Source organism: Garra rufa, chromosome 3 (genome assembly GCF_049309525.1).
Source record: "Garra rufa chromosome 3, GarRuf1.0, whole genome shotgun sequence".
In the NCBI taxonomy this organism is placed as follows: Eukaryota; Metazoa; Chordata; class Actinopteri; order Cypriniformes; family Cyprinidae; genus Garra; species Garra rufa.
In genome coordinates, this window is record NC_133363.1 from 33224585 (window position 1) to 33251920 (window position 27336).

Below are 27336 nucleotides of genomic sequence, written 5' to 3' on the forward strand. Positions count from 1 at the left end.
GTTTTACACATTGCGTATTTTAGCACTTTCTTGACTGTTGTCATAACATTGCATCTTATGTGACTTGATTTTTCTTTTCTTTTTTTCAATTATTCATTTTTCTTTATCATTTAAAGAAAAAGTGCAGGCCTAATTTTTGTTGTTGTTGTTGGCAATGTCCCAGCTGGTGTACAGGATGTGAAAATTTCAGATAAATGTTGATGTATTTTAGTTTAGCTTTAGCATTTTTGAGTTGTGTAGAATAGTTACATAATATTATATCGATCAATATACTTCTGCGTTGAATCGTATTGTAGAATTTCTGAGGCATCTGCAAATATTGTATTGCTGGGTATGAGAATCGATTTTGTATTGTGACGAACCGTCCAATTTACACTCCTAATGGCTAGCCTGACTTCTGAAATCACCAATCATCATTCCCGCTGTCATAAAACTACTATATTTGCGTTATGTTGTGGTCTGCAACATGTATTCTGCCTACAGGTGTGTGTGCATGAGCACATGTGATGTCAGGCGCACACCACACGGACACGCATGTCAACACCTGGACGTCTCCTTGTTGCTTCTCGCAGTTCCTCATGGGGAAATTGATGAATTCATTTTCGCTTCCATCCATCACTTCTCCAGTACAGCCCCTGTTTTCCCCTGAGAGACAGGGTGAAAAACACCGTTGCTGACAAGCATTGCCGGGCGATGAGACTATTGAAGACTTTCTCTCTTTCTACTCAGCGCAAATCAAGGAGGGCTGATATGAAGACTGTTTTAAGAGCTCTGTTGCGATAACACAGGCCTGTGGTGAGAGATAGCCAACAGAAGACATTAGGGGTGGGAAAAAAAATCGATATTGCAATATATTGTTGTGCTCTCTGTCGCAATAAATAATCGATACACTAACGGCCAATATCGATATTTTGTCACTGTCACTACCCAATATCTACCATTCTGTTTGCGGGGGGCGCTGTTCGAGTAAATAGGGGTAAAGTGGCAGAAGCAGCGGCCAGTGAAGAAAACAAGTTATCTAACACAACAGAGAAGAAGTGCAGAAAAAGAGAAGTGAGAAAAATGGCGGAAAATAACGAAAACCAAACAAAGACTCACCCGCTAGTTGAGCATGCTGATCAGTTACGCCTGTTTCACACATACTCCGTCTGCAGTGCGAATGCGTTGAGTATTTTTTTCCGCACCCATGTTAACGGATTAGAGCGTTCACACTGCACGCGGTTGCTGTCCGGCAGTACGTCCCAGAAGCGGTGTGCAAGTGCATTCAAGTGCATTGAATAATACGTTGTTTATGTTCAGGCACTTTTATCTGTCTAGCTGTACAGCGTTTACATTTAAGACCAGGAGGCAGTGAGTTATTATGCAAATGCATATTTCTTTGCACAGTGTTGAAAATGTTGGCATTAATAAATGCTTAAGATTTCCTTATGGGTATTTTTTCTTTTTCAGTCACATATATCGTGATATATCGTTGATGAAATTTCTTCCAATATATTGAATATCGTAGATATCGCGAATCGTGATATTATCGATATCGTGGGCCACATATCGTCACAGAATTGAATCGTGAGTTACCTGTATCGTCCCACCCCTAGAAGACATGCTCATAACTAGAGAAGGTTTTTCTTTCCCAGTGTATATTGTTCCCTTGGTTTTGATGATCTCAAAAGGCCTGAGTATTAGTTTGAACAGGTTGAGTGTTAGTTTAAACATCTTTTCTTTGGACAGGTTGTGAGTCTGTAATCTTTAAAAGCTTATAGGCATCAGAATCATGAACAGGGAGAGTATTTCAGGGAAAGCGCACCTGTACAATCCTTTAGTTAAGTGCTTTGTTTAATGACATACTGGTGACAGGACTAGTCTGTGCCTAGTGTCTTGATTTGGCCTACATGAGCTGCAACTGTTAAGCCAGCTGTTCACTTACCAACTCAAAACATCTTGATAACAGTAGAGCATTTCATAGCTTCTGACTGTTGTTGTTGAAATCTTGCCACTCTTCACTGGAAGAGCCTGTTACACTCACTGTTTAAAAATGGTACAGATGTGATCAGTTAAAAACAAGTGCCACTGATATTTCTCACTGTTTCATTTGTTGCAGTGCTGCATTTTGAAACCGAAATCAATGTGAAACTTACTTAAAGGGAATAGACCACCCAAAAATAAACATTTTTGTCATCACTTAGTCATTCTCATGTCATTACAAACCTTCATGATTTTAACCTGTTGAACACAAATTATATTTTGGCCTTTTTTTCAATCCATGCAATCCAAATCAGTTGGGTCCAATGTTGTTTTAACCCAAAAATTCTTTGAAACATATCATTTTGCATTCCTCAAAAGAAAAGTCTTTCTTTCTCAGATTTGGAATGACATGAGGGTAAATAAATTGGCAGAATTTTCATTTTGGGGTGAATCAGGTGCACTGAAAAAGTAAAGCAAGAGTCTCCAAGATTGTTTATAGCTCTGACTGGTTTTCATTTTGAAAATATTATCATGGGCCAGCGATGTGATCAGAGCAAAAATTTAATTTACATGAAATCATCAGATTACGTCTCTATATCAACTGCATGCAACAACAAACTAAAACAAAACAAAACATTACAACTCACCATAATAATCAGTGCGAGCACTGGACTTGTTTCCCTGCAATAAAACGGTCCCAATGATGAGGGATGGGTGACAGTGAGCCTCGAAGCATGTTGCAGATAAACTGTGGAACTGACGTTTTCTGAAATTGCACCCTATGTAAATTTGTATATTGGCTCTTAAAGGAGAAATGCATAAATAAAAAATAAATAATACAGTGGGATTGCATATGGCCTAGAGTCATTTTGCATTCTTGCGGCCCAGTACTGGGTTGCGACCCAGGGGCTGGGGACACATAATGGAAAAATTAAGCCAGTCAAAATAATATTTTTATGTTATGGCTGATAACTGCAAAATAACTGATGAAAAAATAGGAATCATTTAAAATGCTACATGTAAATTTAGTTATCACAACATTAAAATGTGCAGTAAAAAAATGGATGTTCTTTTTAAAGGAGACCTATTATGCCCCTACCATATGTATTATAAGTCTCAGGTGTCCCCAGAATGTGTCTGTGAAGTTTCAGCTCAAATTCTACACAGATCATTTATTATATCATTTTGAAAATGCCTATTTTAAGTGGAAGCAGAAACACGCTGTTTTCGTGCATGTATCTTTTAAATGCAAATGAGTTGCTGCTCCCCGTACCCTTTTCCAGAATATAGCTCGTACTTCAGATACTCTGTTAAAAAACATCTGTTTGGTTTTGATTATCATGTCTATCACACTGAAATCATGCGTTTTAAACCATATTAGTTTAAACTTCTGATATACGGTTTTCTTAGCACACACATCCAAAGCATGTGCACAGAAAGCGGCTGTCACACGGCATGTGAGTAACATTACTAAACTAAGTTCTCTTTCATGTCTTATTGCACTTAAACTGTCAAATACACAAGTTTATATAAAAAAAACACACATGAAGTACAAAAACTGTCAGTTATTTCTGTGAAGGTAAATAGCTGAAAAAAAAATGTGCATGTTTATATTAGATCGGTGTGGCAGCAACATAATATACAGTAAATAAATAAAAAAGTCACTGCTCTCTTGTCTCCTCTGAGGCTAGGACTCTAAATGGTATTCTGTGCTTGTCTGTGCACCCAACAACAGAACAGTTAGCATGCTTTGCCCAAACTTTTGCCATGGCGTTAGAACTGGTACACCGCTGTCGCTTGAGAAAACCAAATGACGTCTTACACTCTGTTTCATACTACAGTGACCTTAATATGTCCAGAGTCCTGTCGAATTGCATCGGCTGTGGGGATGAAGACAACAACTTCAGTGATTCCACACTTAATCATGGCATCATCAAACTATGCTTTAGTTTCAATTGTTTGTTTGCACCTAGTCTCGCGTAGCCAAACCTTCAGACTGACGGCTGAAGGTCTGGAATTCATGGCAGCTTTTGTTGGCCAAGGCCCGCCCATAAGACAGTTTGACCGACACGTCAAACAACCAATCACAGTTCGTTTTGTTCAGCGTCACGTTTCGGGGCGTGGAAATGCCCCCACGACAACAAACTGGCATGCAACAAGTCAGTCACTGAAATAACCAGCATTGGAAGTTAAATAAGAAGAGGGAGAACCAGCATTAAGTCAGTAATTTGTTCGTGAACGTCGCAAGTATGTATAACAACAATGGCGTCTGCATAAGCACTTTTTAGCAAAACGCGAGTAAATCAGTCTGCGTTTTGTTTCCCGGCGGACCGAAAATAAACGCGACATTCGCGTCTCCCGGAAATCCGGTCAAATTCAACTAATCAGATGACGACTTCGACATTCCTGAAGTGTTTCCAGTTAAGTGTACCATATGCATCAGACGTTTAGCCAACGTTCCGTGGGCGTGACGTCTGAGGCTGAGACTAGTTTGCACCCTGTGCACCCCTATGCACCCTCTAATATGCACCCTCTAGGGGTGAAATGTAAATGTAAAAACAGTTTAAATGAGCATGCACATTTAATTATCTGTCTTATTTCGCAACACAGAATTATTAAAGCTATTTTCTGTGAATGTGCGTGATTTCCAAACAAATGTCTTTATGATGACGGTAATACATTTAAAAAAATTATTTAAAAATCAGTTTGCAAAATCAAGCAGCATAACAAACTGTTTTCGTACAGCTAAAATACCTGGAAGCGAATGACGCAAAAAGCCTCACACCTTCAAGTTCCAAATGGTCGCACACCCTCTTATGTTCAAAATATGTGGATATATCCATCTCCCATACAGCCCGATAACCAATATGGTACCTATATAGAGCCACCAAGAAAATTCCAATGTATTTGTTGTTCCCAGAGGCCATGTGGAGAGTTGCAGGAGCTGTTATCTCAGCAGGGAGTCGAGTTGGTGGGGCCGTTAATGCTCCCCTGCTGACTGACAAGGTCACATGCTCCAACTCTCCTAGTTTTCAAACGTCTATGTAAATGAGCGGACTTGCTAGCTACAGCAGCGCAGATCCTTATTATCCCAGCTACTTCCCCAGACGTTAAACACGCCATTCACCATCCCTGTCTGACTTGTCTTCAATCTTTAGCGATCCCATGGTTTTCCTGGCATAGCCTTTTCTCATCAAACTTCATAACCTCATCAGTTTCCTTCTGTTGCGGCCGTTCCCTGTAAACATCCTCTGCTCTCCCAGGCTCCCCAGTCACCTGTTTGATAGATTGTGTGACTAGAACGCTCATTAGCTGTGAGTCAGCAGGGGCATTGATAACCTATAGCACGGTGGCTAACCTCCACGCTTCCCCGTGTGGCGGTGGTGCCGCCGTCCCCCGCGTCAGCCACCCCATCACCACCCCTTCCCCTAAAGCCCGGCGAGGCCGGAACATTCATCATCCGCAGTCAGATCCCGCTTCTATAATGTATGATGTGTCGCGGTGCAGGGGTAGGCGAGCAGAGGGGGAGGCCGGGGAAGCAGTGAGGCGGGTATTGATCAGGCCAACCCCCCTTCGTCCGTCTGTCATTGCTCCAGCTAAGAGGAGGAGGAGGGCGTGAGGAGATAAAAGGAGGGCTCGCCGGGCTGTAGAGGACGTGGCTAATCGGCAGCCTTGACGCCCACTTCTTGAAGTTAATTCTGGAGAGATTCCCCCTAGTGACCCCTTCTCACACATGTACTCACTGTCACTTCCTCTCACACTCACACACTCTCCTCTCACCTGCTGTCTCGCATATTCTCTGAACTCTCTCTCTCTCTTTCTCTCTTTCTGTCTCCAAGAGTGTCTTGGCCGAGAGAGTAGAGGAAAGGAAGGGGTGTGTGTGTGAGGGTGTGGAGGGTGGGGGCAGTGGCCTCACAGCTGCGCTAGCTGGCACTGCTTCCTCAAACATCAGCGCCGCAGCCAGCAGCCTGCTTGGCACAAACACTCGCCAGTAACACTTAAACAAATTGCTATAGCAGTGGAAGAGCTGTCTTACATTGTTGATTTTTAACATTCCAAGAGACTTTTTCTCCCTCTCCCCCCCCCCCCTCGCTTTGCCTTTCTTCGCCTTTGGATGCTTTCAGCTTTTGGAACGCTCTGTGTTTTGAATGCACGCCCAATAATTTTCCACCGCTCGCTCTCATTCTCTCACTTTCTCTCTGAATATCAGGCCCCCATGGGTCTCCTCTTCCTCCACAGCTCTTAGAGTCATTCTTAATTTTTCTGTTCCCCTCATCCGGTTCATTTTTTTCACACTTTTCTTCATCCGCTCCTCCTGAAAAAAGCTGTGTTTTCCTTCACATATTTCTTTATTACCAGTTTATTTTGAATTCATTATTTTATAATGAACTATATATAGTGATTTAAAAAAATAATATATGAGTTAAATAATAAGTAATAGATGAGTATATAAATTATTTGGTATTTATAAATTAAATATTAAGCACAATAACTATGATAGATAGATAGATAGATAGATAGATAGATAGATAGATAGATAGATAGATAGATAGATAGATAGATAGATGTGCTCAAAAGTATTCATACCCTAGTTCAATATTGACAAAGAAGACTGTGAAAATAAATCTGCATCATTTATCATTAGAACTTTTGTTTTGAATTAGATTAATCACAATTATTCATTGCCCAGCACTAATATATATAGACTTTTTAAAGAAGTCGATAAAAAATACAGAAAAACTGTAATATTGCAATATTATTATAAATAATGTTATTACAATATTAAAATATTTGATTTTAATACACTTTTATAGTGATTTTTTTATACAGATGTAGATTCTTTTAGACAGATGTAACACAAAACAGTACAGTGAGAAAAACAGTGTTATTTTAATATACTTTAAAATATAATTTATTCCTGTGATGCAATGCTGAATTCTCATCAGCTGTTACTCCAGTCTTTAGTGTCACATGATCCTTCAGAAGTCATTCTAATATAACGATTTATTATTAGAATTATCAATGTTGGAAACAGTTGTGCTGCCAAATATTTTTTTGGAACCTGTCATTCTTTTTTTCAGGATTCTTTGATAAATAACAAGTTTAAAGGATCAGCATTTATTCAAAATATAAATCTTTTCTACCAATGTAAATCTATCACTTTTTATTAATGTGACACATCCTTGGTGATTAAAAGTATTAGATTCTTAAAAAAAAGAAAGATTAAAAATTGACTGACCCCAAACTTTTGAACAGTAGTGTATATTGTTAGAAAACCTTTCTATTTTAAATTAATGCTGTTCTTTTGAACCTTTTATTGGTCAAAAAATCCTGAAAAAAATTATCACAGGTTCCAAAAAAATATTAAGCAGCACTACAGTTTTCAACATTGATAATAAATCCGCATATTAGAATGATTAATAGATGACTGAATTAATGGTTCTGAAAATTAAACTTTAATTACAGATATAAGTTAAAATTTAATTAATTAAATTGAATTAATTAATAATAGTAATATAGAAAAACATTGTTTACATTGTAATATATATATATATATATATATATATACTTAATACTGAATTATATATTAAATACTTGTCTTGTCATTTATGCTCCTTAGGTCTTTTTTTAAGTTAAGTTGAAAGTTAATTTAAGTTAGTTTTTTTTACTAACTGATGGAAGCAGTTCTCATTTATTGCGATATGTGGGTGATTTTAAAGATGTCATTGGAACAATTAAATCTCATTAACATGCGTGTCATAATTTATGACTCTGACAGTATGTGGGTGTATGCGTGCAGTCAGGTGACTCTGGCATGCTAGACAGTTAAACGCATGTTTACCGTTCAGATCCTCTGGGACTCCTCCTTAGTGGCTGAGGTTACGGCGCTGATCGCATTAAGGTCCCTCGACACGTTACAGTGCATGGCTGGGTTACGCTGCACAAGAGCATGCCAAACCATGCGCGCAACTGCTCGCTGCATCCGAGAGACCCAGACCAGGGGAGGATGTTTTTCATGAGTAGCGCTTCCAGCTCTGCCAGGATCTAAAACAACAACGCGCTCTTATAAATTATTCAGCGTGGACAGAGAGTGTGTGACAAAACACATGCTGTAAATGAATATTTCAACACTGGACACGAGTGCATCTGTAGAGGAGAGACTGTCTGTGTACGCCACAAAATCCGAAACCTAAACCTGAGTTGAGCTGAGTAGCAACCCAGGAAGTCAAGATGAGGGGAAAAAAGCCTCCTAACCTTTAAAGTCGCTGAAAGACAGATGTTTTATTCTTTTGTGGTGACTAAGGGGGAGGGAGCGCAGTAGTTTACCCACAACTATACTCCCTCTTCCTTTGCAGGAGCACAACATGTTATATCACAACGATTGAGCTCAGTTTACACCGCAGGGGAAGCAGCGTTTTCAGTTAAACCACTGTACCTGATTACGGCTGCGTCTCGGGAGGCTACGCCAGCGCAGAAACTCGCACGCTCGCAGACACGTGGCCTCATGCACCTGAGCGCAGCAGAACCGAACCTAAAGTGTGGAAGGTGTAGTGCAAATACTTTTGCCGTCCGAATTTAAGTAACAAAAATATTTACCTTTTCCCTGGAGTAAACAGAATTTAGCTCCACTGCGGTGTTTGTTCTAATGTTTGAAAGTCTGACAAGTATAATATATGGTGTTTTTCGAGTTGTTTATCATTTTCCTTTAGGAGCCTCCTGTTTTTTCTCGCCGAGAGGTTGAAACTGCTGAGTTTAGATATTGTGAAGTGCATGATTCATACGGCTGTGCGCTGTGCACTTTTTATTCGCCCCTCGCAAGCTCACAGAGCGTTTCTGCGCCAGGAAAAGGATCGAGATGGATTAGTATCGTTGACGGAGACCCGTCTGACCCTGTAGTTTACTGTCAGACGTGCTCTGTCTGATGGCCAGCTAGAAAAAAACACACACAGAAATAAATCACACCTTACTGATGTAATATGAAATATAAATCAGTTCCTCCTGACCTTCAGCAGCCTTCAACTGCCAAAACTCACACAGAATGTGTGAGCTTTGGCGGTTATTGTTTGTCTTCCTTGTAATCTCCCTGTTTCTCACATGATTAATGTTTATGTGCTTAATGTGTATGGTGCTGTGCTGATTGTTTGTCTCTTTGTTTATCCATAGGCAAGTCTGAGAGGCCTCCGTTCTCTGGTTATGGAAGAGAGCCAGGCGTCTCTGGATGCCAGGTAACGACCACAACTTCACTTTTTTGTTATGTTTTAACATAGTTTTTGATTTTGTGTGAATCTTGAAGGTTTCTCACTTAGCCCCTGATTCATCACAACTACCAAAGTGCTGAAAGTGAACGTGCCAAATACTCCAACACATGACTAAATGGCTAATTTCTGTATACAAGTCCCATCTTAAATTTAGAAAAGTTTAAAATGTAATTGTGAATTGCATGCCATGGAAATCATGGAAATTAATAAAATCATAAACAGTCTTGGGAAGTACTGTAGTGAATATACATTTTTTTAGTTACGCAAAGCTCTAAAGCAGTGGTTCTCAAACTTTTTTGGTTGCGCCCCCTTTAAACCTTTAAAAAAATCTGCCGCCCCCCCTCCCGAAAATACCTATCCCACTTAAGACTAGTAAATGATTTTACTAAACATAATGAAAAATTAATGCTTTCTTAGTTAAACAACAACAACAACAAACCTTGCAACACTTGAAACATAAAAAATAGCACAGGGAGAATAACTGTTATTATTATAATTCTCTGTGTTATTTATTTATTTATATATATTTTTTTGTGTGGGTTTCATGCTGTCCTAAGGCATAGCAGGGCTTGAAATTAGCTTTTTTACTTGGTAGCACTGGTGCTCCCAACTGCAAAAAGTTAGGAGCACCAAAAAATATAGGAGCACCCAATTTATTTTTAGTAATGTGCCGATCTTGATTCTTCATGGCTGATTCTGATTGCAGATGTTTTACAAGCAAATGGGCTGATTCTCAAAGCCTTTTTTATATATTTATTTTACGCCTTAAGCAAGGGACAGGAATGAATGAAAATATGAGTACATGAACAAGATGTTTATTTTCTCTATTATAAGTTCAGCCATTTAAATTAGAGGCAGCCACTGCATTTTTAAAGAATCTACAGTATAAATAACAAAAAATTAACGACACAGTTCTTTCTTAGTCGTGTAGGCAATAAATGCAGCCATGACCAAAGTAGGCTACTCTTTCAATATTCAAAGTGCAAATATAGACATAATTTTACCATCATGATACAGAGCTATAGACAACTACACAACTTATTATAGCCACATACTAATAACAGCCTAGATATTTTATGTAGCCTAATTTCTGCATTGAGTTTTTGAATGACCAGCACCTGCCTGGGTCTGTGCGAATTAATCTATGGTTTTCTCTTCTCTCACACACCGATCATCTCCCATTCTAAGTTACGTCCTTTGGCTGTTTACGTTTCTATATTTATTTTTCTGCTGATGGCCCGCGCCCCCCCCCCCCCCCCTGCAATACTCGGACGCGCCCCCCACTTTGTGAACCACTGCTCTAAAGTACAGCTTTTGGGTGAAGATTTTTTAATGTTTTTGGCTTGTTGGCAAGAGGCGTATTATTACTTTTCTAAGAAATCAGACTTGAGATTTTCACCTGGAAGATGAAAAATATTTCATATGCCCAAGTCATATCTAGAATTTTTTTAATGTTTTTGAAATAAGACCTTACTAAGGCAATAATTTTGTACAACAGCAATGTTATTAAATCTTTCATTCTAAAAGAACTGTTTTCTATTTTAATGTATGGAATATATTTTGATATATAATGTATTCCTGTGATGGCAGAGATTAATTTACAGCAGCCATTACTTCAGTTTTTTCAGTGTCACATTCTAATGAGAAGAGCATTTATTTGAAACTGAAATCTTTTGTAATATGTGACCCTAGACAACAAAACCAGTAAAAAAATTTTAATTGAGATTTATACATCTGAAAGCTGAATAAATATGATTTCCATTGACACATGGTTTGTTAGGATAGAACAATATTTGAAAATCTGGAATCTGAGTGTGCAAAAAAATCAAAATATTGAGAAAATCGCCTTTAAAGTTGTCCAAATGAAGTTCTTAGCAATGCATATTACTAATCAAAATGAACTTTTGATATATATACATATGGAAATTTACAAAATATCTTCATGGAACATGAACTTTACTTAATATCCTAATGATTTTTGCCATAAAAGAAAAATCGATAATTTTGACCCATACATTGTATTGTTGGCTATTGCTACAAATATACCCATACTGCTTAAGACTGGTTTTGTGGTCCAGGGTCACACGTTATATTTTTTTTACTGTCACATTTGATGAGTTTAATATGTCCTGCTAAAATATTATAAAAAAACATCCTGACCCCAAACAAAAAAGTAGTGTACTATTATGTATACTAATAATAATGCTTAGAATTATATAAATGTTGTATAAATGAACAACAATGTATTATTTGTAACACCTACTGTTATTCATTAACTAATGTTAACCCAAAAATATAAAGTGCTGCCTTTAATAAGCACGACTGGGACAAGTCAACAAAAAGTCTGGGAAATTCGTTGCTCAGAAGGAGTGGGAACGGTTTATAGTTTCTGGTCACATCATCATAATGTTGAAAGAGTGTTTTGTGATGTCTGAATGCTTTTAATCTGAATGCTTTTTAATAGCATTTAAAATGTGATTTAGAGGGAGTGTTTATGTGTAGGGAGCAGGCCTTCAGCACACAGAAACATGACTTTCAGCACTTCCATTAAAGCAGGGTCACAGAGCCCGGCCCTGCTCCCCTCCCTCAGCCACACAGATGTTCCAAACAAAGACAGGATTGTGTGAGCACACCACCCCACTCTCGCTCTCGCTCTCCTGCCTGTTCATTCTCTCTGACACGGTTGACGTCAGTCAGTCAGACAGTATACTTGGAGACCCCCAACCCTTTTTTCACTTCACATTTTTTTTTTTTATCGCCTGTTGCTTGCACTTTTGCTCTGTTTACATTTTGTTCGCCCCCCACTCTAAACTACTGCGAAACCAAGTTCAGTCTTCATTAAGTTGCTTTGCATATTAGCACTATACCTTATGGTTATTAGCTTTTAAGGTTAAATTTAATGCCAAGGCTAAGAGACGATATTAGAGGAAGACTACCTCTCCAGCTTAAGTGTGAGGTCAGCGCAGCCCTCGACCCAGATGACCCTTTAATAACCTCACCCTCCGAGCCCAGCGCCCATCTCAGGAGAGGAGAAACACACAAACCCACCTTTAAAAGCGGCGTGTGGTTTGCGAGCAGTGAATGGCGCTAGTCAGAACGAATGAAAACACGGCTGGCTCTCCAGCGCGTTCGCTCATTCATAAAAGAGCTTTCTGAAAGGGAATGCCAGTTCAGACATTTTGTGTGGGAACTGGGGAATTTATGCTGGCCTGCAGCTGCACAGATCAGAGCCTGGCAGAGACTCAGTTTGTCTAGTCGCTGAAGAAAAACAGGAAGAGCGAAAAAGCCGTTCGGTTCCTGAGCGAATGTGGGAAGAATGCGGGCTGCAGGGTGGCTGCATTAATATTCTGAACCCCGCGTGCTAATACGGCCACCGCGTCTGCCGCGCGCATATAAACAGATGACTATCAGGTGCAGAGATTATCGGAGAAGCAGTGTTTTTAATACGCGAATCGGGCGCCTAATAACCCAGTCTGCTTCGAAAATTGAGCAATGCACATTGCGGAACCTAATAAAAGGCCCTATTTGTTCAGCGAGTGCCAAGAATGGAAATATCTGCACTAGTAATCTATCAAGTGTTTGGCAGTGATGGGAAGCGGTTACAGGATTTTCACAAAGCCAAACAGCCCGTCTTTTTATGAGGTTTGTCATCATTTGCAGGCTAAACCTCTCCCTCAGCAAGGTATTATTGCATCATTTGAACCTGATGTGGAACTGTACACCTTTTATTGAGTTAAATATTCAAACTGTCTCAGCCAGCTGTGGCCCCTGTATCTCTGCCTGCCAAGCATCTCATTGGCTGCTTCCTTTTACTAGCAAGTAATTCAGCAACAGAAACAGTGAATTTCACATCGGCTTGGGAAGAACCAAGAACCGTTTCTTATTAAGAGCCGTTAACGATTGTCGCACATGCGTTCTTTGCTTGATTTGGAACAAACAGCATACAAAAATACTTAGTGTTTCCTGCATGAAACCCATGCAACCAGTTTAGATTTCAAAGTGAGTGACCCTTAAAGTGTTCACCAAAACATGAAAATTCTGTTATTAATTACTCACCCTCATTCTAAACCCATAAGACCTTTGTTCATCTTCTAAACACAAATTAAGATATTTTTGATGAAATTCGAGGGCTTTCTGACTCAACTACTCTAGTGGTTCAATCCTAATTTTATCAAGCTACAAGAATGCTTTTTGTGTGCAAAGAGCAACAAAAATAACAATTTTATTCAACAGTTTCTTCTCTTCGGTGTCAGTCTTTGATGCACGTTTACAAGACTACCACAAGGCCATGTTATTTATGGTTCTTCTCATTGAATCACAAACATACAGTGCATCACAAACCGTGGTTACATTCCCTAACAGTTATGAACCAGCTTTTTTTAGTGAATCAAAACCGTACAATGCGACCAATATAGTTCAGTTCCTGAATAAATTACATTTACAAGTTGATTCTTCGTAGTAATTCAAAACCTAAGAGCTCAGTGTTGCTGCATTCGAAACCAATGACCCCTGTGAACCAGTTTTTAGTGAATCAGAACCAGTTTCTGAATACTCTTGTGAATCAAAAAGATACCTTAACAAATGACTCTTTAAAGGAAAAGTTCACTCTAAAATGAAAATTCTGTTATCGTCTACTCACCTTCATGTTATTTCAAACCTGTATGACCTTCTTTCTTCTGCATAACACAAAATAAGATATTTTGAGAAATGTCTGAGTGTTTTGTTTTTCCCTGTACAATTCAAATCAGTGGTCACCTAAACTGTTTGGTTACCAATTTTCTTCAAAATTTCTTTTGTGTTCTGCAGTGATTAAACAGTCATAGATTTTTCATTTTTTTGGTGAACTGTTGTTTTAGGAGCCTGTTCTTGGTAGTGAATCAGAATCATTTAGTGCAAACAGTGTAGTTTAATTCCTGAACAAATTAGTCTTATGAACTAGTTTTCTTTAGTGAATCAAAACCGTACAATATGTGAAGGTCTTAAGTAGCATGGGTATATTTTTAGCAATAGCCAAATATTGTATGGCGGAAAATGATTGATTTTTCTTTTATGCTAAAAAATCATTAGGATATTAAGTAAAGATCATGTTCCATGAAGATATTTGGTTTATTTCCTACTGTAAATATATAAAAACTTAATTTTTGATTAATAATATGCATTGCTAAGAACTTAATTTGGACAACTTTAAAGATGATTTTCTGCACCCTCAGATTCCAGATTATTAAAATAGTTGCATCTTGGCCAAATATTGTCCTACACTCTTAAAAATAAAGGTGCTTTAAAAGGTTCTTCACAGCGATGCCATAGAAGAACCATTTTTGGTTCCACAAAGAACCATTCAATCAAAGGTTCTTGAAAGAACCATCTCTTTCTTACCTTTTTTAAAATCTGAAGAACCTTCTTTCACCACAAAGAACCTTTTGTGAAACAGTAAGGTTCTTCAGATGTTAAAGGTTCTTTATGGAACCATTTAGACAACAAGGTTCTTCAATGGCTTCGTGAAGCACCTTTATTTTTAAAAGTGTTATAGTTTCAATAGATCAGTGGAAATCTTATTTATTCTGCGTTCAGATGATGTATAAAAAAATCTGTATTTCAAAAAATTAACCCTTATGAATGGTTTTGTGATCCAGGGTCACATATGACCAACGTAGTTCAATTTCTGAACAAATGACTCCTATAATTCCATTTTTTAACTAAATCAAAGCATTTTAATGCTACCGGTATAGTCAGATATCCAAATAAATGACTTTTAAAGTGCCCCTATTATACCATTTCCAAAATTCCTCATATTGTTTTGACAGTCTAATATAATAGATATGATATACACTCTTAAAAATGTAGGTGCTTCACAATACCATAGAAGAACCTTTTTTGTCTAAATGGTTCCATAAAGAACCTTTAACATCTGAAGAACCTTTCTGTTTCACAAAATGTTCTTTGTGGCAAAATAAGTTTCCTCAGATTATAAAAAGGTAAGAAAGAGATGGTTCTTTAAAGAATCTTTGACTAAATGGTTCTTTGTGGAACCAATCACTGTGAAGAACCTTTAAAAGCACCTTTATTTTTAAGTGTAGTTGATTCATTTGTAGCTTGCCATCGCTTCGCAATATTTTTGACAGTGCATCTAGCTAAAGACTACCCTACCATTGCAATCTTTAACCTTGTAGCATGAAATGCCATGATCCAAACATGAGAAATGTGAAAATACAGAAGCGATAAGAAGCGAGCGGTAGAGAGATGCGTTCAGCAGCGCGGTGGCTGTAGGTAAGCTTTGCTCCCGTCCCCTGTGTGGAAGATTATTCTGATTGTTGCGGCAGGATGCGGTTGACAGATGACTGCTATTATCTCCACCAATCTGCCTGACATTTCACTCAGGAAGATGATTGTTCAGATGTGAGCGGGCTCAGAAGCCCCTGTGATTCTGTCAAGTGTCCTTATAATGAACACTACTTCTCAGTATCCACAAGATTGACCGGACCGTCATGTAAGCTGAGTACTTGTTTTAAAGGCTAAACCGCGGAGGGCAGTCTTTTTCCTCTCACCTGCTAACACACGGCCATGTTCACACATAAACATTCATACCCTGGAGGGAAATGAACAGGGCTTTTGTCAGTATATCTCCGTTGCAATCGCTCATACTCAGTATTAGGGATTTGAACACAGTCCAAGCCGTTAGTATTAAATGTCGCTGGGTTACTCATCCCGAAATGTTTGTGCAGCAGATGTGAATGATACCTCAAATCATGTGGGTTGTTGGCAAGAAGTGTATTATTACTTTTCTAAGAAATCAGAATTTAGATTTTCACCTGGGAGATGAAAAAATATACCCAAGTCATATCTTGAAACCTGAATATGACTTTTTTTTTTTTACTTGGCAACTGTTAAGCAACAGCCTGGCACCGTTCTGAAGTTTTTCTTCAGAAAATGTACATTTTCTTATTTGTTCTATATTAAATTTAACAAAGATCTCACTAATCCTCTTTAGTTACATGGAACCACCAGTTCTCTGAATGTAATCTTTAAATAGGATTTGACTAATTTCACATCACTATAATAAACCACAGCAAATATCGAATGTTAAATTAGTATTCTATCGGTCGATTCTATTCCATCTGACCCTGTCTTGTTTTTACATCGTGGCTAAAAGTAAGAAGATAATATTGCTGTGAGGATTTCATATCATTGAACAAAGGCAACACTAGTCAGTCTGTTTTGCCATGTCAATGTCAATGATGCCGCCTCCCTGACAGCCTGTCACTTTGGAGAGCTCGTTTCCCCCCTCATTCCTCCTGCAGTAAAGGAGAAGCCAACCTGATTTTCACACGATCTGATGGCCGTTGTTTTAATCGGCTAAATTCAAGGAGGACTAGCTATTTTTAAGGCTTTCTTTTGTAAGCCTCGATCGGGGCTTTAATTATGACTTCTATCTGACTTTGATATTGACTTTATTTTTCTGTATACCGTGGATCAGCAATATGACCAAAAATATCATCACTTTTTTTTTCATCATATGATATCAATATTTAACATGATATTCATTTACCAATTTACCAATAATGGGAAAAGAAGTGTTTTCTGTGGAAGCTTGTTTTCGCCACTGAATAAAAAATAAAAAAGGTTATTGTGACTTTTTATCTTACAATTCTGACTTTTTTTCCTCAGAATTGTGAGATATAATCTCACAATTGCAAGTTATAAAGTATAATTTTGATGAAAACAAAGACTCATGTGTTCTCAGAATTGACTTAACTCGCAATTGTTAAAAAAGTCAGAATTGTGAGTTTTTATTTTGCAATTCTGACTACTCGCAACTGTGAGTTTATATCAAGCTATTTTGAGAAAATAGTGACTATTATTCTGACTATTTCTCGCAATTGTGAGTTTATATCAAGCAATTTTGAGGAAAAAAGAATTGTGTTTATATCAAGCGATTTTGAGACACAAATCAGAAAGTGAGTTTATATCGCAATTCTGACTACTCGCAATTGTGAGTTTATATCACAGGATTCTGAGAAAAAAGTCAGAATGTGAGTTTATATCACAATTCTGACTACTCGCAATTGTGAGTTTATGTCAAGCAATTTTGAGGAAAAAAGAATTGTGAGTTTATATCAAGCGATTTTGAGAAACAAGTCAGAATGTGAGTTTATATCGCAATTCTGACTACTCGCAATTGTGAGTTTATATCAAGTGATTTCGAGAAAAAAGTCAGAATTGTGAGTTTATATCACAGGATTCTGAGAAAAAAGTCAGAATGTGAGTTTATATCACAATTCTGACTACTCGCAATTGTGAGTTTATGTCAAGCAATTTTGAGGAAAAAAGAATTGTGAGTTTATATCAAGCGATTTTGAGAAACAAGTCAGAATGTGAGTTTATATCGCAATTCTGACGACTCGCAATTGTGAGTTTATGTCAAGCAATTTTGAGGAAAAAAGAATTGTGAGTTTATATCAAGTGATTTTGAGAAACAAGTCAGAATGTGAGTTTATATCGCAATTCTGACTACTCGCAATTGTGAGTTTATGTCAAGCAATTTTGAGGAAAAAAGAATTGTTAGTTTATATCAAGCCATTTTGAGAAACAAGTCAGAATGTGAGTTTATATCACAATTCTGACTACTCGCAATTGTGAGTTTATATCAAGTGATTTCGAGAAAAAAGTCAGAATTGTGAGTTTATATCACAGGATTCTGAGAAAAAAGTCAGAATTGAGTTTATATTGCATTTCTGAATCTTTCTCGCAATTGTGAGTATATATGACGTGATTCTGAGAAAAAACGTCAGAATTACTCGTAATTGTGAGTTTATATCAAGCAATTTTGAGAAAAAAAGAATTGTGAGTTTAAATCAAACGATTTTGAGAAAAAAGTCAGAATGTGAGTTTATATCAAGACTACTCGCAATTGTGAGTTCATATCAAGCTATTTCGAGAAAAAAGTGAATTTCTTGCAGTTGTAACCTATGTATTAGTGATTCTGAGAAAAAAAAGTCAGAATTGTGAATTTATATGTCGCAATTCTGACTATTCTCAATTGTGAGTTTATATCAAGCGTTTCTGAGGGAAAAAGTCAACTGTCAGTTATAGTCAATTCTGACTATTTCTCGCATTTGTGAGTTTATATCACAGGATTCTGAGAAAAATTGTCAGAATTGAGTTTATATTGCATTTCTGACTATTTCTCGCAATTGTGAGTTTATGTCACGTGATTCTGAGAAAAAAAGTCAGAATTGAGTTTATTTCGGAATTCTATTTCTTGCAGTTGTATGTACAGTATTAGCGATTCTGAGGAAAAAAGTCAGAATTGTGAGTTTATTTATGTCTCGCAATTCTGACTATTCTCAATTGTGAGTTTATATCACGCGTTTCTGAGGGGAAAAGTCAACTGTCAGTTTATATAACAATTCTGACTATTTCTCGCATTTGTGAGTTTATATCACGTGATTCTGAGAAAAAGTCAGAATTGTGAGTTTAGATGTTGCAATTCTGACTATTTCTTACAATTGTGTTTATATCAAACGATTCTGAGAAAAAGTCAGAATTGTGAGTTTCTATCTTGCAATTCTGACTATTTATCGCAGTTGAGTTTATATCAAGCAATTATGAGAAAAAAGTCAAAAAATGTTAGTTTATATCTTGCCATTCTTGACTTTTTTTTCAGAATTTTGAGTTTATATCACGCAATTATAACTTTATTTATTAGAATTATTAGTTTATATCTCACAGTTCTGAGAAAAAAGTCATAATTGTGAGATAAAGAGTCGCAATTACCTTTTTTTTTTATTCAGTGGCAAAAACGGGCTTCCATAGTTTTCCACATGTTTGTTAGAGACCTTGAGAATAAATGTTTTTAAATTTTGTGCTTTTTATTTTATTTTGTTTGTTCTGGATTCTGTGTTTTATTATTTAATACAAATCTTTAAAAGATGGTGTCTAATGAAATGAATTAATAAAACTTGATTACAGAAAATGTAATCAAAAGAAAATTCATTTACAAAAAAACATGGCATTTTTAGTTTTCCACAACAGAACTGTATAAATTAAAACATGGATGAAAAAAATATCTGTGACATTCCTTAAAAATAATAATAGTATTATTACTTTCAGAAGTACGTACATTTGGTTTGTCATTATGATCTTTGAATTTCAGTGTGTATTTGACAGTAGTTTTTCTCAAATGAATTGTGTAAAGCTGGCAAACCTCTAACATGAAATATATATTGCAATAAATTATAAATAATAATTATAAATTATAAAGTCAGTATAAAATACACTATAATACACTAAAAATATATATTGTTTTAAATATTAATATTACTTATTAGAAAAATATGATACAAACTAAAATCACATGAAAGGCTAGTAAAATTAAAACCATAATTATACTCACAATGTGTAATTATGGTTCTTTATTAATCTTTTGTGTGATTTCAGTGGTGTTAAGTGGTGCAGTACAGTAGTCAACAGCCGCTCTCTAATGCATGCTGGGTCTCTCAGTATGAGTCCTGTTACCTGATTCTTTCTATTCTCAGTCACTCTTTCATCCCCCTCCCCACACTACTCTTTAACTCAGCAGACGATTAGGCTAATTGGGCTTCTTCTCTAATTGGCCTCTTAACCCAGTTTGCCGGGACGAGCGACAGAGTGGATGTTGGTCAAGGGTGCGATAGCCTCTGGGAAAACCATTTACAAAACCTGAAGCCTAGGCTAATCTCCCGGTCATCAGACACAGGGTTTGGGGCCACTGTCTCTCTTCTCTCCTCACGTAATTGGCTCTCGGTCGACAGTCTAGTGGCCCTGTCGACTTCATGGGCTCTACACCGGGTGTTTTGTCAAGTTAAGCCGGCACAGTTTTTTACAGGGGAGCTGACAGCTCCTGAGATCAGACAGATGGTTTAATGAGGCTTGAGTCGGCCACTGTCGTACCCCCCACCCTCTCTTCGGCTCTCTCATCCTTCACTCTCCTGGGCCTGCTGCTCCTTTAAGTGAGGATGTGTCCCTGGCTGCGTGTGGATATGCCCTGGGGCCGTGATCAGGCCTGATCAATAGCAGTTCACCGTGAGCAGAAGGGGAGGGAATCACTAGGTCAGACTGATTGGATCGATTTCTCCTTGGACTTCACTGAGCTGCTGGCACTCGCACATCAATAACTGCACAATTGTGTTCAGTAAAGAGAGGAAAGAGCAGAAAAAACTCTCAGGGTTTTTTTTTTTTCAGTAACGAGTTCTGATTGTGTCCTTCTGTGAAGCACAAAACCCTCATTCAGGGGTCTCACAATATACAACATCTGAAATGGACCTTCATCTTTTATATTTTAATCTGGGTGATGCTCTTTTTGCTTTTAAACTGTGACAGTCCAAAGGTCATGTAAGCATTTTCCTTATTCAGTATCTTTGTGTATTTGAACCCTTTCCAACAATGACTGAATGATTTTTGAGATCCATATTTTCACACTGAGGACAACTGAGGGACTCATTTGGAACTATTACAAAAGGTTCAAACACTCACTGATGCTCCAGAAAGAAAATCAATGCATTAAGATCCAGGGGTGTAAACTTTTGAACAGAATGAAGATGTGTACTTTTTTCTTATTTTGCCTAAATATCATATTTTTTTCTTTTAGTACTTCCATTCAGAAGCTACAGAAGATACGTACATATTTCCCAGAAGACAAAATAAGTTAAATTTACCATGAGTTTTCACCCTCAGCTCTTATAGCATTGTGTTTCCTTCTGACGCATTTAATTTTTCATTGCACAAATTTCATTGCGCATTTAAACCTTATGTAATAGTTGCATATAAGTCCATCAGTTGTCCTCTGTGTTAAAAGATGGATCTCAAAATCATACAATCATTGTTGGAAAGGGTTCAAATACACAAAAACACTGAAAAACCAAACAATTTGTGGGATCTGAAGGATTTTTCTGAAGAACAGTGGGCAGTTTAACTGTTCAGGACAAACAAGGGACTCACGAACAATTATCACTAAACAAAAAACAACATAGTATTAAGAACCAAGCATATGTAAACTTTTGAATGGGGTCATTTTTATAAATTCAGGTCATTTCAATAAATCACGAGGTCAGTACTAAATAAAAAATAACATGCATTTTGTATGATCCCTCTTATTTTGGTAAAATAATTAACATTTTGTAGATTCTGCAAGGTGTATGTAAACTTTTGACCTCAACTGTAACCCTCAAAATATCAATTATTTATATTGTACATTATAATGTTGTGTTTAAATGATTGATTTTGGTTATTATCTTTAACTTATTTGATGGTATAGAATCTTAATAAAAGCAATTAATGGGTTGTCAGCCATATTGTAAAACTAATCATTGGCATTATTTGTTTTTCTGTATTTAAGTTTGAATTTCAAATGTTTTGCACACATGCATACACTTTTTTGTGCATTTGCATTAGTGTTTATACTGCTGGCTCTTGTCCCTGAACTCTCTTCTTTTGTCTCTACAGTCCAATCTGAGGTCGGACATGGGGCTGACAAGCCCAGGGCCTGTCACCACCTCTGGGAAGTCGCCCACTCCTTTCTACTCTTATACTGGCCCCAATCCACGAAGACGCTCCCTTCAGGACTCTTCTTCAATGGGTTAGTGCCTATCATGGTTATGTATAATAATAAACACTTATGGACCCTACTAGAAATATAAATTCTTCAGCATTCGCTTTTTCAACACTGATTTTAAGAATTCCTCAATTTCTGCCACAACAATGCTCTCATATTTGTCTTTGTAAACCTGTAATCAAAGAGACATCTGACTGAGTGCCGCCGCATGCTTGTTTATTCTTTTTCCCCTCAAATGTCTCAAAGTTGTTTTTGTATTCTCTCCACAGATCCTCTGCAAACAAAGAAAGTGCGCAAGCCCCCTCCTGGCCTGCCTACATCTGTGAGTACAGCATCATTTCATCTTCCTGCCATCGCTTTGCTTTAAAAATAGATGCTAGCGCACAAACAGACACGTTTAATGAAAGCCGTTGGTACGGCGGCACACACGTTTTTGAATTCTGTCTTATCAAAGTCGTCCTCTGACACGGTGGCAGCGCGAACCTGTGCGGATGTCAGGCGCGTGCACACTGGAGGCCAGACTTGCCTCGCAAATCAGCTCTGTTGTGTTTGCGGATCCTCCGTTTGGAGCGTGGCGGGCGTAGGTGCTAGGTAACGATGGTTGATTGATTTGTGAGGCCGCCCCGTCAGCGCTCGCCCCCCCTTTCCTTCTCTTTCCCGCGGGAACAAGGGCTCAGGGACACGAGCTGTCATGCTGCATCCCCGCCACAGCTCTTTTGATGTTTAATTAGTCATTATGTAGCCAGAACAGGAGGACAGGCAAAGATTAATAACACAGAATTGAGGGAAAATTTCCATGGGCGATAATCCCGGTGGAGCACCAGACATTAAGATTCGGAGGAAGTGCGGAGCTCAGCTTGACTCCGCCTGTGACCCCCGTTTGCCCAACTCCCTCCCAACCTTTCTGTATGCATAAATCGCTCATTCGAACAGTCATTGTGGGAAAACGGAGGGCAGATAGTGAAAGCCTTCTTTTAGATTCGCCCAGTGCTGGTCGCAGTGAATGCGTGAATACAGCAGCTTTAGCACAGAGATCCCCCTCACGTTAATACGGCAGGATTCGGATTCCTCCCGCAGAACAAAACGAGGCCTTTGAGGGCCGCGTGGCAGCAGGATTAGTCTTCGTGAGCTCTCAATAATCGCACGGCACGCAGGCGAGAAATCAAGCGCGACTCTTCCGCCAGACATGAATAGGAAGTTGCGCGATGCACTTTTGTCTTTAAATTTGTGTTTGAATCGTAGCTTGTCTGGAACCGAGTCACTCTAGTGATACGGGACTCGGGGGGGGGGGGGGGGGGGGAACGGGGAGCGAGATACTTTTCGCTACTAATGGCAGAGGAAAAAACAAGAGAAGACAGAAAAAGACGGAGAGGTGGGGTGGTAAGGGGGTTGAGGAGAGATTGGTGGCCTCGTGGGGTACATCTCTTTGTTGTGTAAATGGACATAGGGCTTTTATTTGTCACTACTTAACACATGGCCGCAGGTGCACTTGTGTGACTCATAACTCAAAGCAGCTCAATTCAGTGCAGTGACGGTGCACACCGGGAATATAGAACCCTGTTCATGTAAGAAAGACTGGATTCTCTTCGAAATCCCACTCACAACAGATGAGAGTTTGCGTCGGTTCCTGTTTCCATCTTAGTAAAAAAAATTAAAATTGCAAAAATCATTAGCAAGCAAAGCAGCTTTTCCATTCCATGTGTTCAGGAGCACAAAATCGTCACTTTTTGGAAAATTGCCTGATAGAATTATAGATAGTGTGGGCTGTTTTATTAATTGGATAGTTTACCCAGAAATGAAAATTTTACTTACACTGCTGTTGTTCTAATGCTGTATGTCCTTCTTTATTTTTAGGACCACAAAATGAGAATTTTCACACAAAAAAAAAAAGTATCACACAATGGTCCCATGCGGGCTGAACGATGAGGTTTGGTGAAAAACAAACCAAAAGTTAATATATTATTTAACAAAAATCCTGACCTTGGCTGTTTTTCTCAGTGCACAGGTGTGCATTTGTAAGATTCTGTTCTGCAGTTCACCCCAAAAAGCACAAAACAAAATCCATGTGCTCTCTTTTTTGAGGTGAATATATATGTTGTGTTCATTGCAGCAACAAGTTATCTCATTCATGTCTGTTGGCTGACTGTCATGACAATCGGACCAATCTGGAGCTATTTTAAGGGAGCGTTCACTGAAAAATTAAGGTTGAACCACTGATGTCAAATGGACTATTTTAACGATGTCCTTACTACCTTTCTGAGCCTTAAACATGTCAATTGCATTGCTGTATAATCAAGGTTTAGAAAGCTCATCATTTCATCAAAAATATCTTAATTTGTGTTTCGAAGATAGATGAAAGACTTAAGGGTTTGGAACAACATGAGGGTGAGTAATTAGTGACAGAATTTTCATTTTTGGGTGAACTATACCTTTAACTCAATGAAGAAATTATAAACCCTCATCCACATGCAGCCATAATTTTTTGAGGGGGATTTCTGGGCACTTCATGTCATATGCTTTTTTACTTTTGGTTTCTCACAACTTGTGTGCTTTTCATGGTTGAGTCTGAGTGAACTGCTGTGCTTGAACGCACACCTGTGCGCAGAGACCAATTGCCAAGGTCAGGATTTTTTGTTAAATAATACATTGACTTTCAGTTTGTTTTTTACCGAATCCTACCGTAAACCCCTTGAACACTTGGAATATACAGCGTGTGTCGCATGGGATCATTCTGTGACACTTCTGTATCTTTCTTTTAAAGCTTCATGCTGGTTGCTATTTCCAGCCAATATATATGGACAAGCATCAGCAAGACACTTCTTTTGCATTTCTGCTTTTGTGGTCTGAAAACAAAAGACAGGCATGTAGCATTAGAATAACACCAGAGTGAGTAAATGATGAGTTGACTTTTTATATTTGGGTGAACTGTCCCTCTAAATGTAATTAATGAATTGTCAAGTACAGCTACAAAGCATTTATCCACCTTCTTCTTCCTGTAAGAGCGGGTGCGAGCATTTGTAAATTTTTTCAGGTCTTGCTTCTGGTCTCATCCACGTCCAGCTATTTTTAGCTGTGCAAAACCGCTCGTTTTGCTGCTTGAAATTGCAAATTGGTGTGTTTTACCATATTATTTTTATGTATTATCTTAATTATGAGCACACTGGTTTGTAGTGCAAACAGTTTTACAGTTTACTGCATGTTGTTATTCTTTTCATTATTTTGCTTTTCGTCTCACCCATAGGCTTACTTCCACATTGAAGAAAAATGTGGATATATATATTTTTTTTTTTGTAAACTGAACAAAACATTATTTGTAATAGATAATTTATAATTAAGAATTGATAGTGTGTGCTAACATATGTGACCCTGGACCACAAAACCAGTCATAAGGTTAAATTTTACAAAACTGAGATGTACATATGAAAGCTCAATATATAAGCTTTCTATTGATGTATGGTTTGTTAGGATAGGACAATATTTGGCTGAGATACATCTATTTGAAGATCTGGAATCTGAGGGTGCAAAAAAATCAAAATACGGAGAAAATCACCTTTAAAGTTCTCCAAATGAAGTTCTTAACAATGCATATTACTAATCAAAAATTACATTTTGATAGGTTTACAGTAGGAATTTTACAAAAAATCTTCATGGAACATGATCTTTACTTAATTTCCTAATGATTTTTGACATAAAAGAAAAATCGATAATTTTGACCCATACAATGTATTTTTGGCTGTTGCTACAAATATACCCCAGCGACTTAAGACTGGTTTTGTGGTCCAGGGTCACATATGTGCTCAACAAATGCACACTATAAAGTTTCATTCTTGTCAAGTGTCTGTGCTATTTCTCTCCAGAAGTTATAAGATCTAAAAATAACTTTGTACTAATTTAAACTGAACTCATTCACACAAGCACCCAACACCGAAAATGTCTATTATTGTGTCTCCAGTAGTTTGTTGTTGTTGTTGTTGTTGTTATTGTTCCATCTCATTATTTTTTCTCAGTTTTGTTTGTATTGACTAAAACAATAAGCCTTATGGACTAATAAGTGCTGAAAAATTCAAAGCGTTTTGTGTGATTTGAGTGTACACAGTATGCATAGTTAGAAAAATTCTAGCTGCGCATGTACAGTATTTTTAGGATTAAAATTACATCACATGCACTGTACACATGAGCTTGAGAGTGGCCGTGAATAGTATGACATGAGGAAAAGTCATTTGACTTTTTTTGGATGTGCATCATAGAATCTGTGGCATTTAGAAGTGTTTTTACTCATGTTACTGCTTCCATTTAGCATTTTCATGGAATATTCCATAAAATTCATGAATAGAAACCCAGTTAATGTAGACATTTAACTTCTTTGTGCATTTCTATGAATTTACCTTGTGTTTTTGTTGTAGTTTTTGGTGCACAGTGGAAATTTTAGTCTCATGTTGGTGTTTACATCCAACATTTTTACCACAATATCCTAGAATTTGCATTCAAATATGGATGGTTGGAAACATGGTTTGTGTGGACCGGCATTTGATGACAGCCATCAGTCGTCATCATTGGACAAGAGATGTCAAAGGCCTAGAAGTGAGAATGAAGAGCGCTGGTAGCCACAGCGGTACAGGTGCACCTGCAGAGCCACGTAGGGTTGCTGGGGCAGCTGTGTATTTGTGTGTGTGTGCGCGCATGCAGTCTGCAGGGTACCTGTACAGTGGGCTTGCAGCTGCAGATGCCTCTGAAAGCTTTTGCTTGTGTAAGCAGACGAGCCCCACTAGAGGCCCGTAGAGCTGCTTGATAAACAAAATGAACACAATGCTTCCCATCAGCAGGGCCTCCACAGGGAATACAACCCCCAACTCACCTAAAAATACTTTAACTATTTAGCTCTTACCAGCTCATCACTTTTTTTAAACGCAACGCGGCTAATGGATCGGCGCAGTTTACGTATAGATGTAAATATTTATGGAATAGCATCCGCTCCTTTGTGGAGCAGCGAGGGCATGCTTTACGACATAAAGCCCTAAATAAGACATGGCAGCAGATTGAGGACGTACAAATATTTATAACCATGTTTGATTTGTGTACTTGCTGTTTTGGGAAGATGAGGGAATCGTGTTAACCCTTGAACTGCAGGAAAAGGTTTAGAGAAAGATAGCGGATGTTGCTTATTCAATCACTAAACATTTGAAGATTAGACATAAGTAGGGATGAACTCTTTTGGAAAAAATCTAATTGTGATTTTTCTAATAAAAAATTGTTGAAAACAATTTTTTTTAAATCATATTGTAATTGTATCTTATACTGTATATGACCATAAGATAATAATTTCTCATTAGCAATGTGGTGAATTGGGTGACATACATTGTGTTCCCAAATTCATGTTACAACTGACACGAAGTCAGTACACATGGAAATAGGAAATTAGTGTCATTTGAGAAACTGTTGTAGTTTTTATACTAGGGTATTTTAATTTTTACTTAAAGTATTGGTCTTTTTTATTAGTTTTGGAGGGTCTACACTCTTAAAAGTAAA

The 27336-nt window shown here is 37.8% G+C and overlaps 1 protein-coding gene across 6 annotated transcripts in view; it reads left to right on the top strand.

Moving 5' to 3' along the window:
* tcf12 (transcription factor 12) overlaps positions 1-27336 on the top strand; it is a 180471-nt gene that overhangs the window by 100684 nt on the left and 52451 nt on the right. For all 6 annotated transcript variants that reach the window (XM_073835961.1, XM_073835962.1, XM_073835964.1 and 3 more), the window contains exons 6-8: positions 9127-9188; positions 21702-21834; positions 22080-22132. In XM_073835961.1, coding sequence (XP_073692062.1) covers positions 9127-9188; positions 21702-21834; positions 22080-22132 — 248 coding nt within the window. The remainder of the gene's footprint in view (positions 1-9126; positions 9189-21701; positions 21835-22079; positions 22133-27336) is intronic.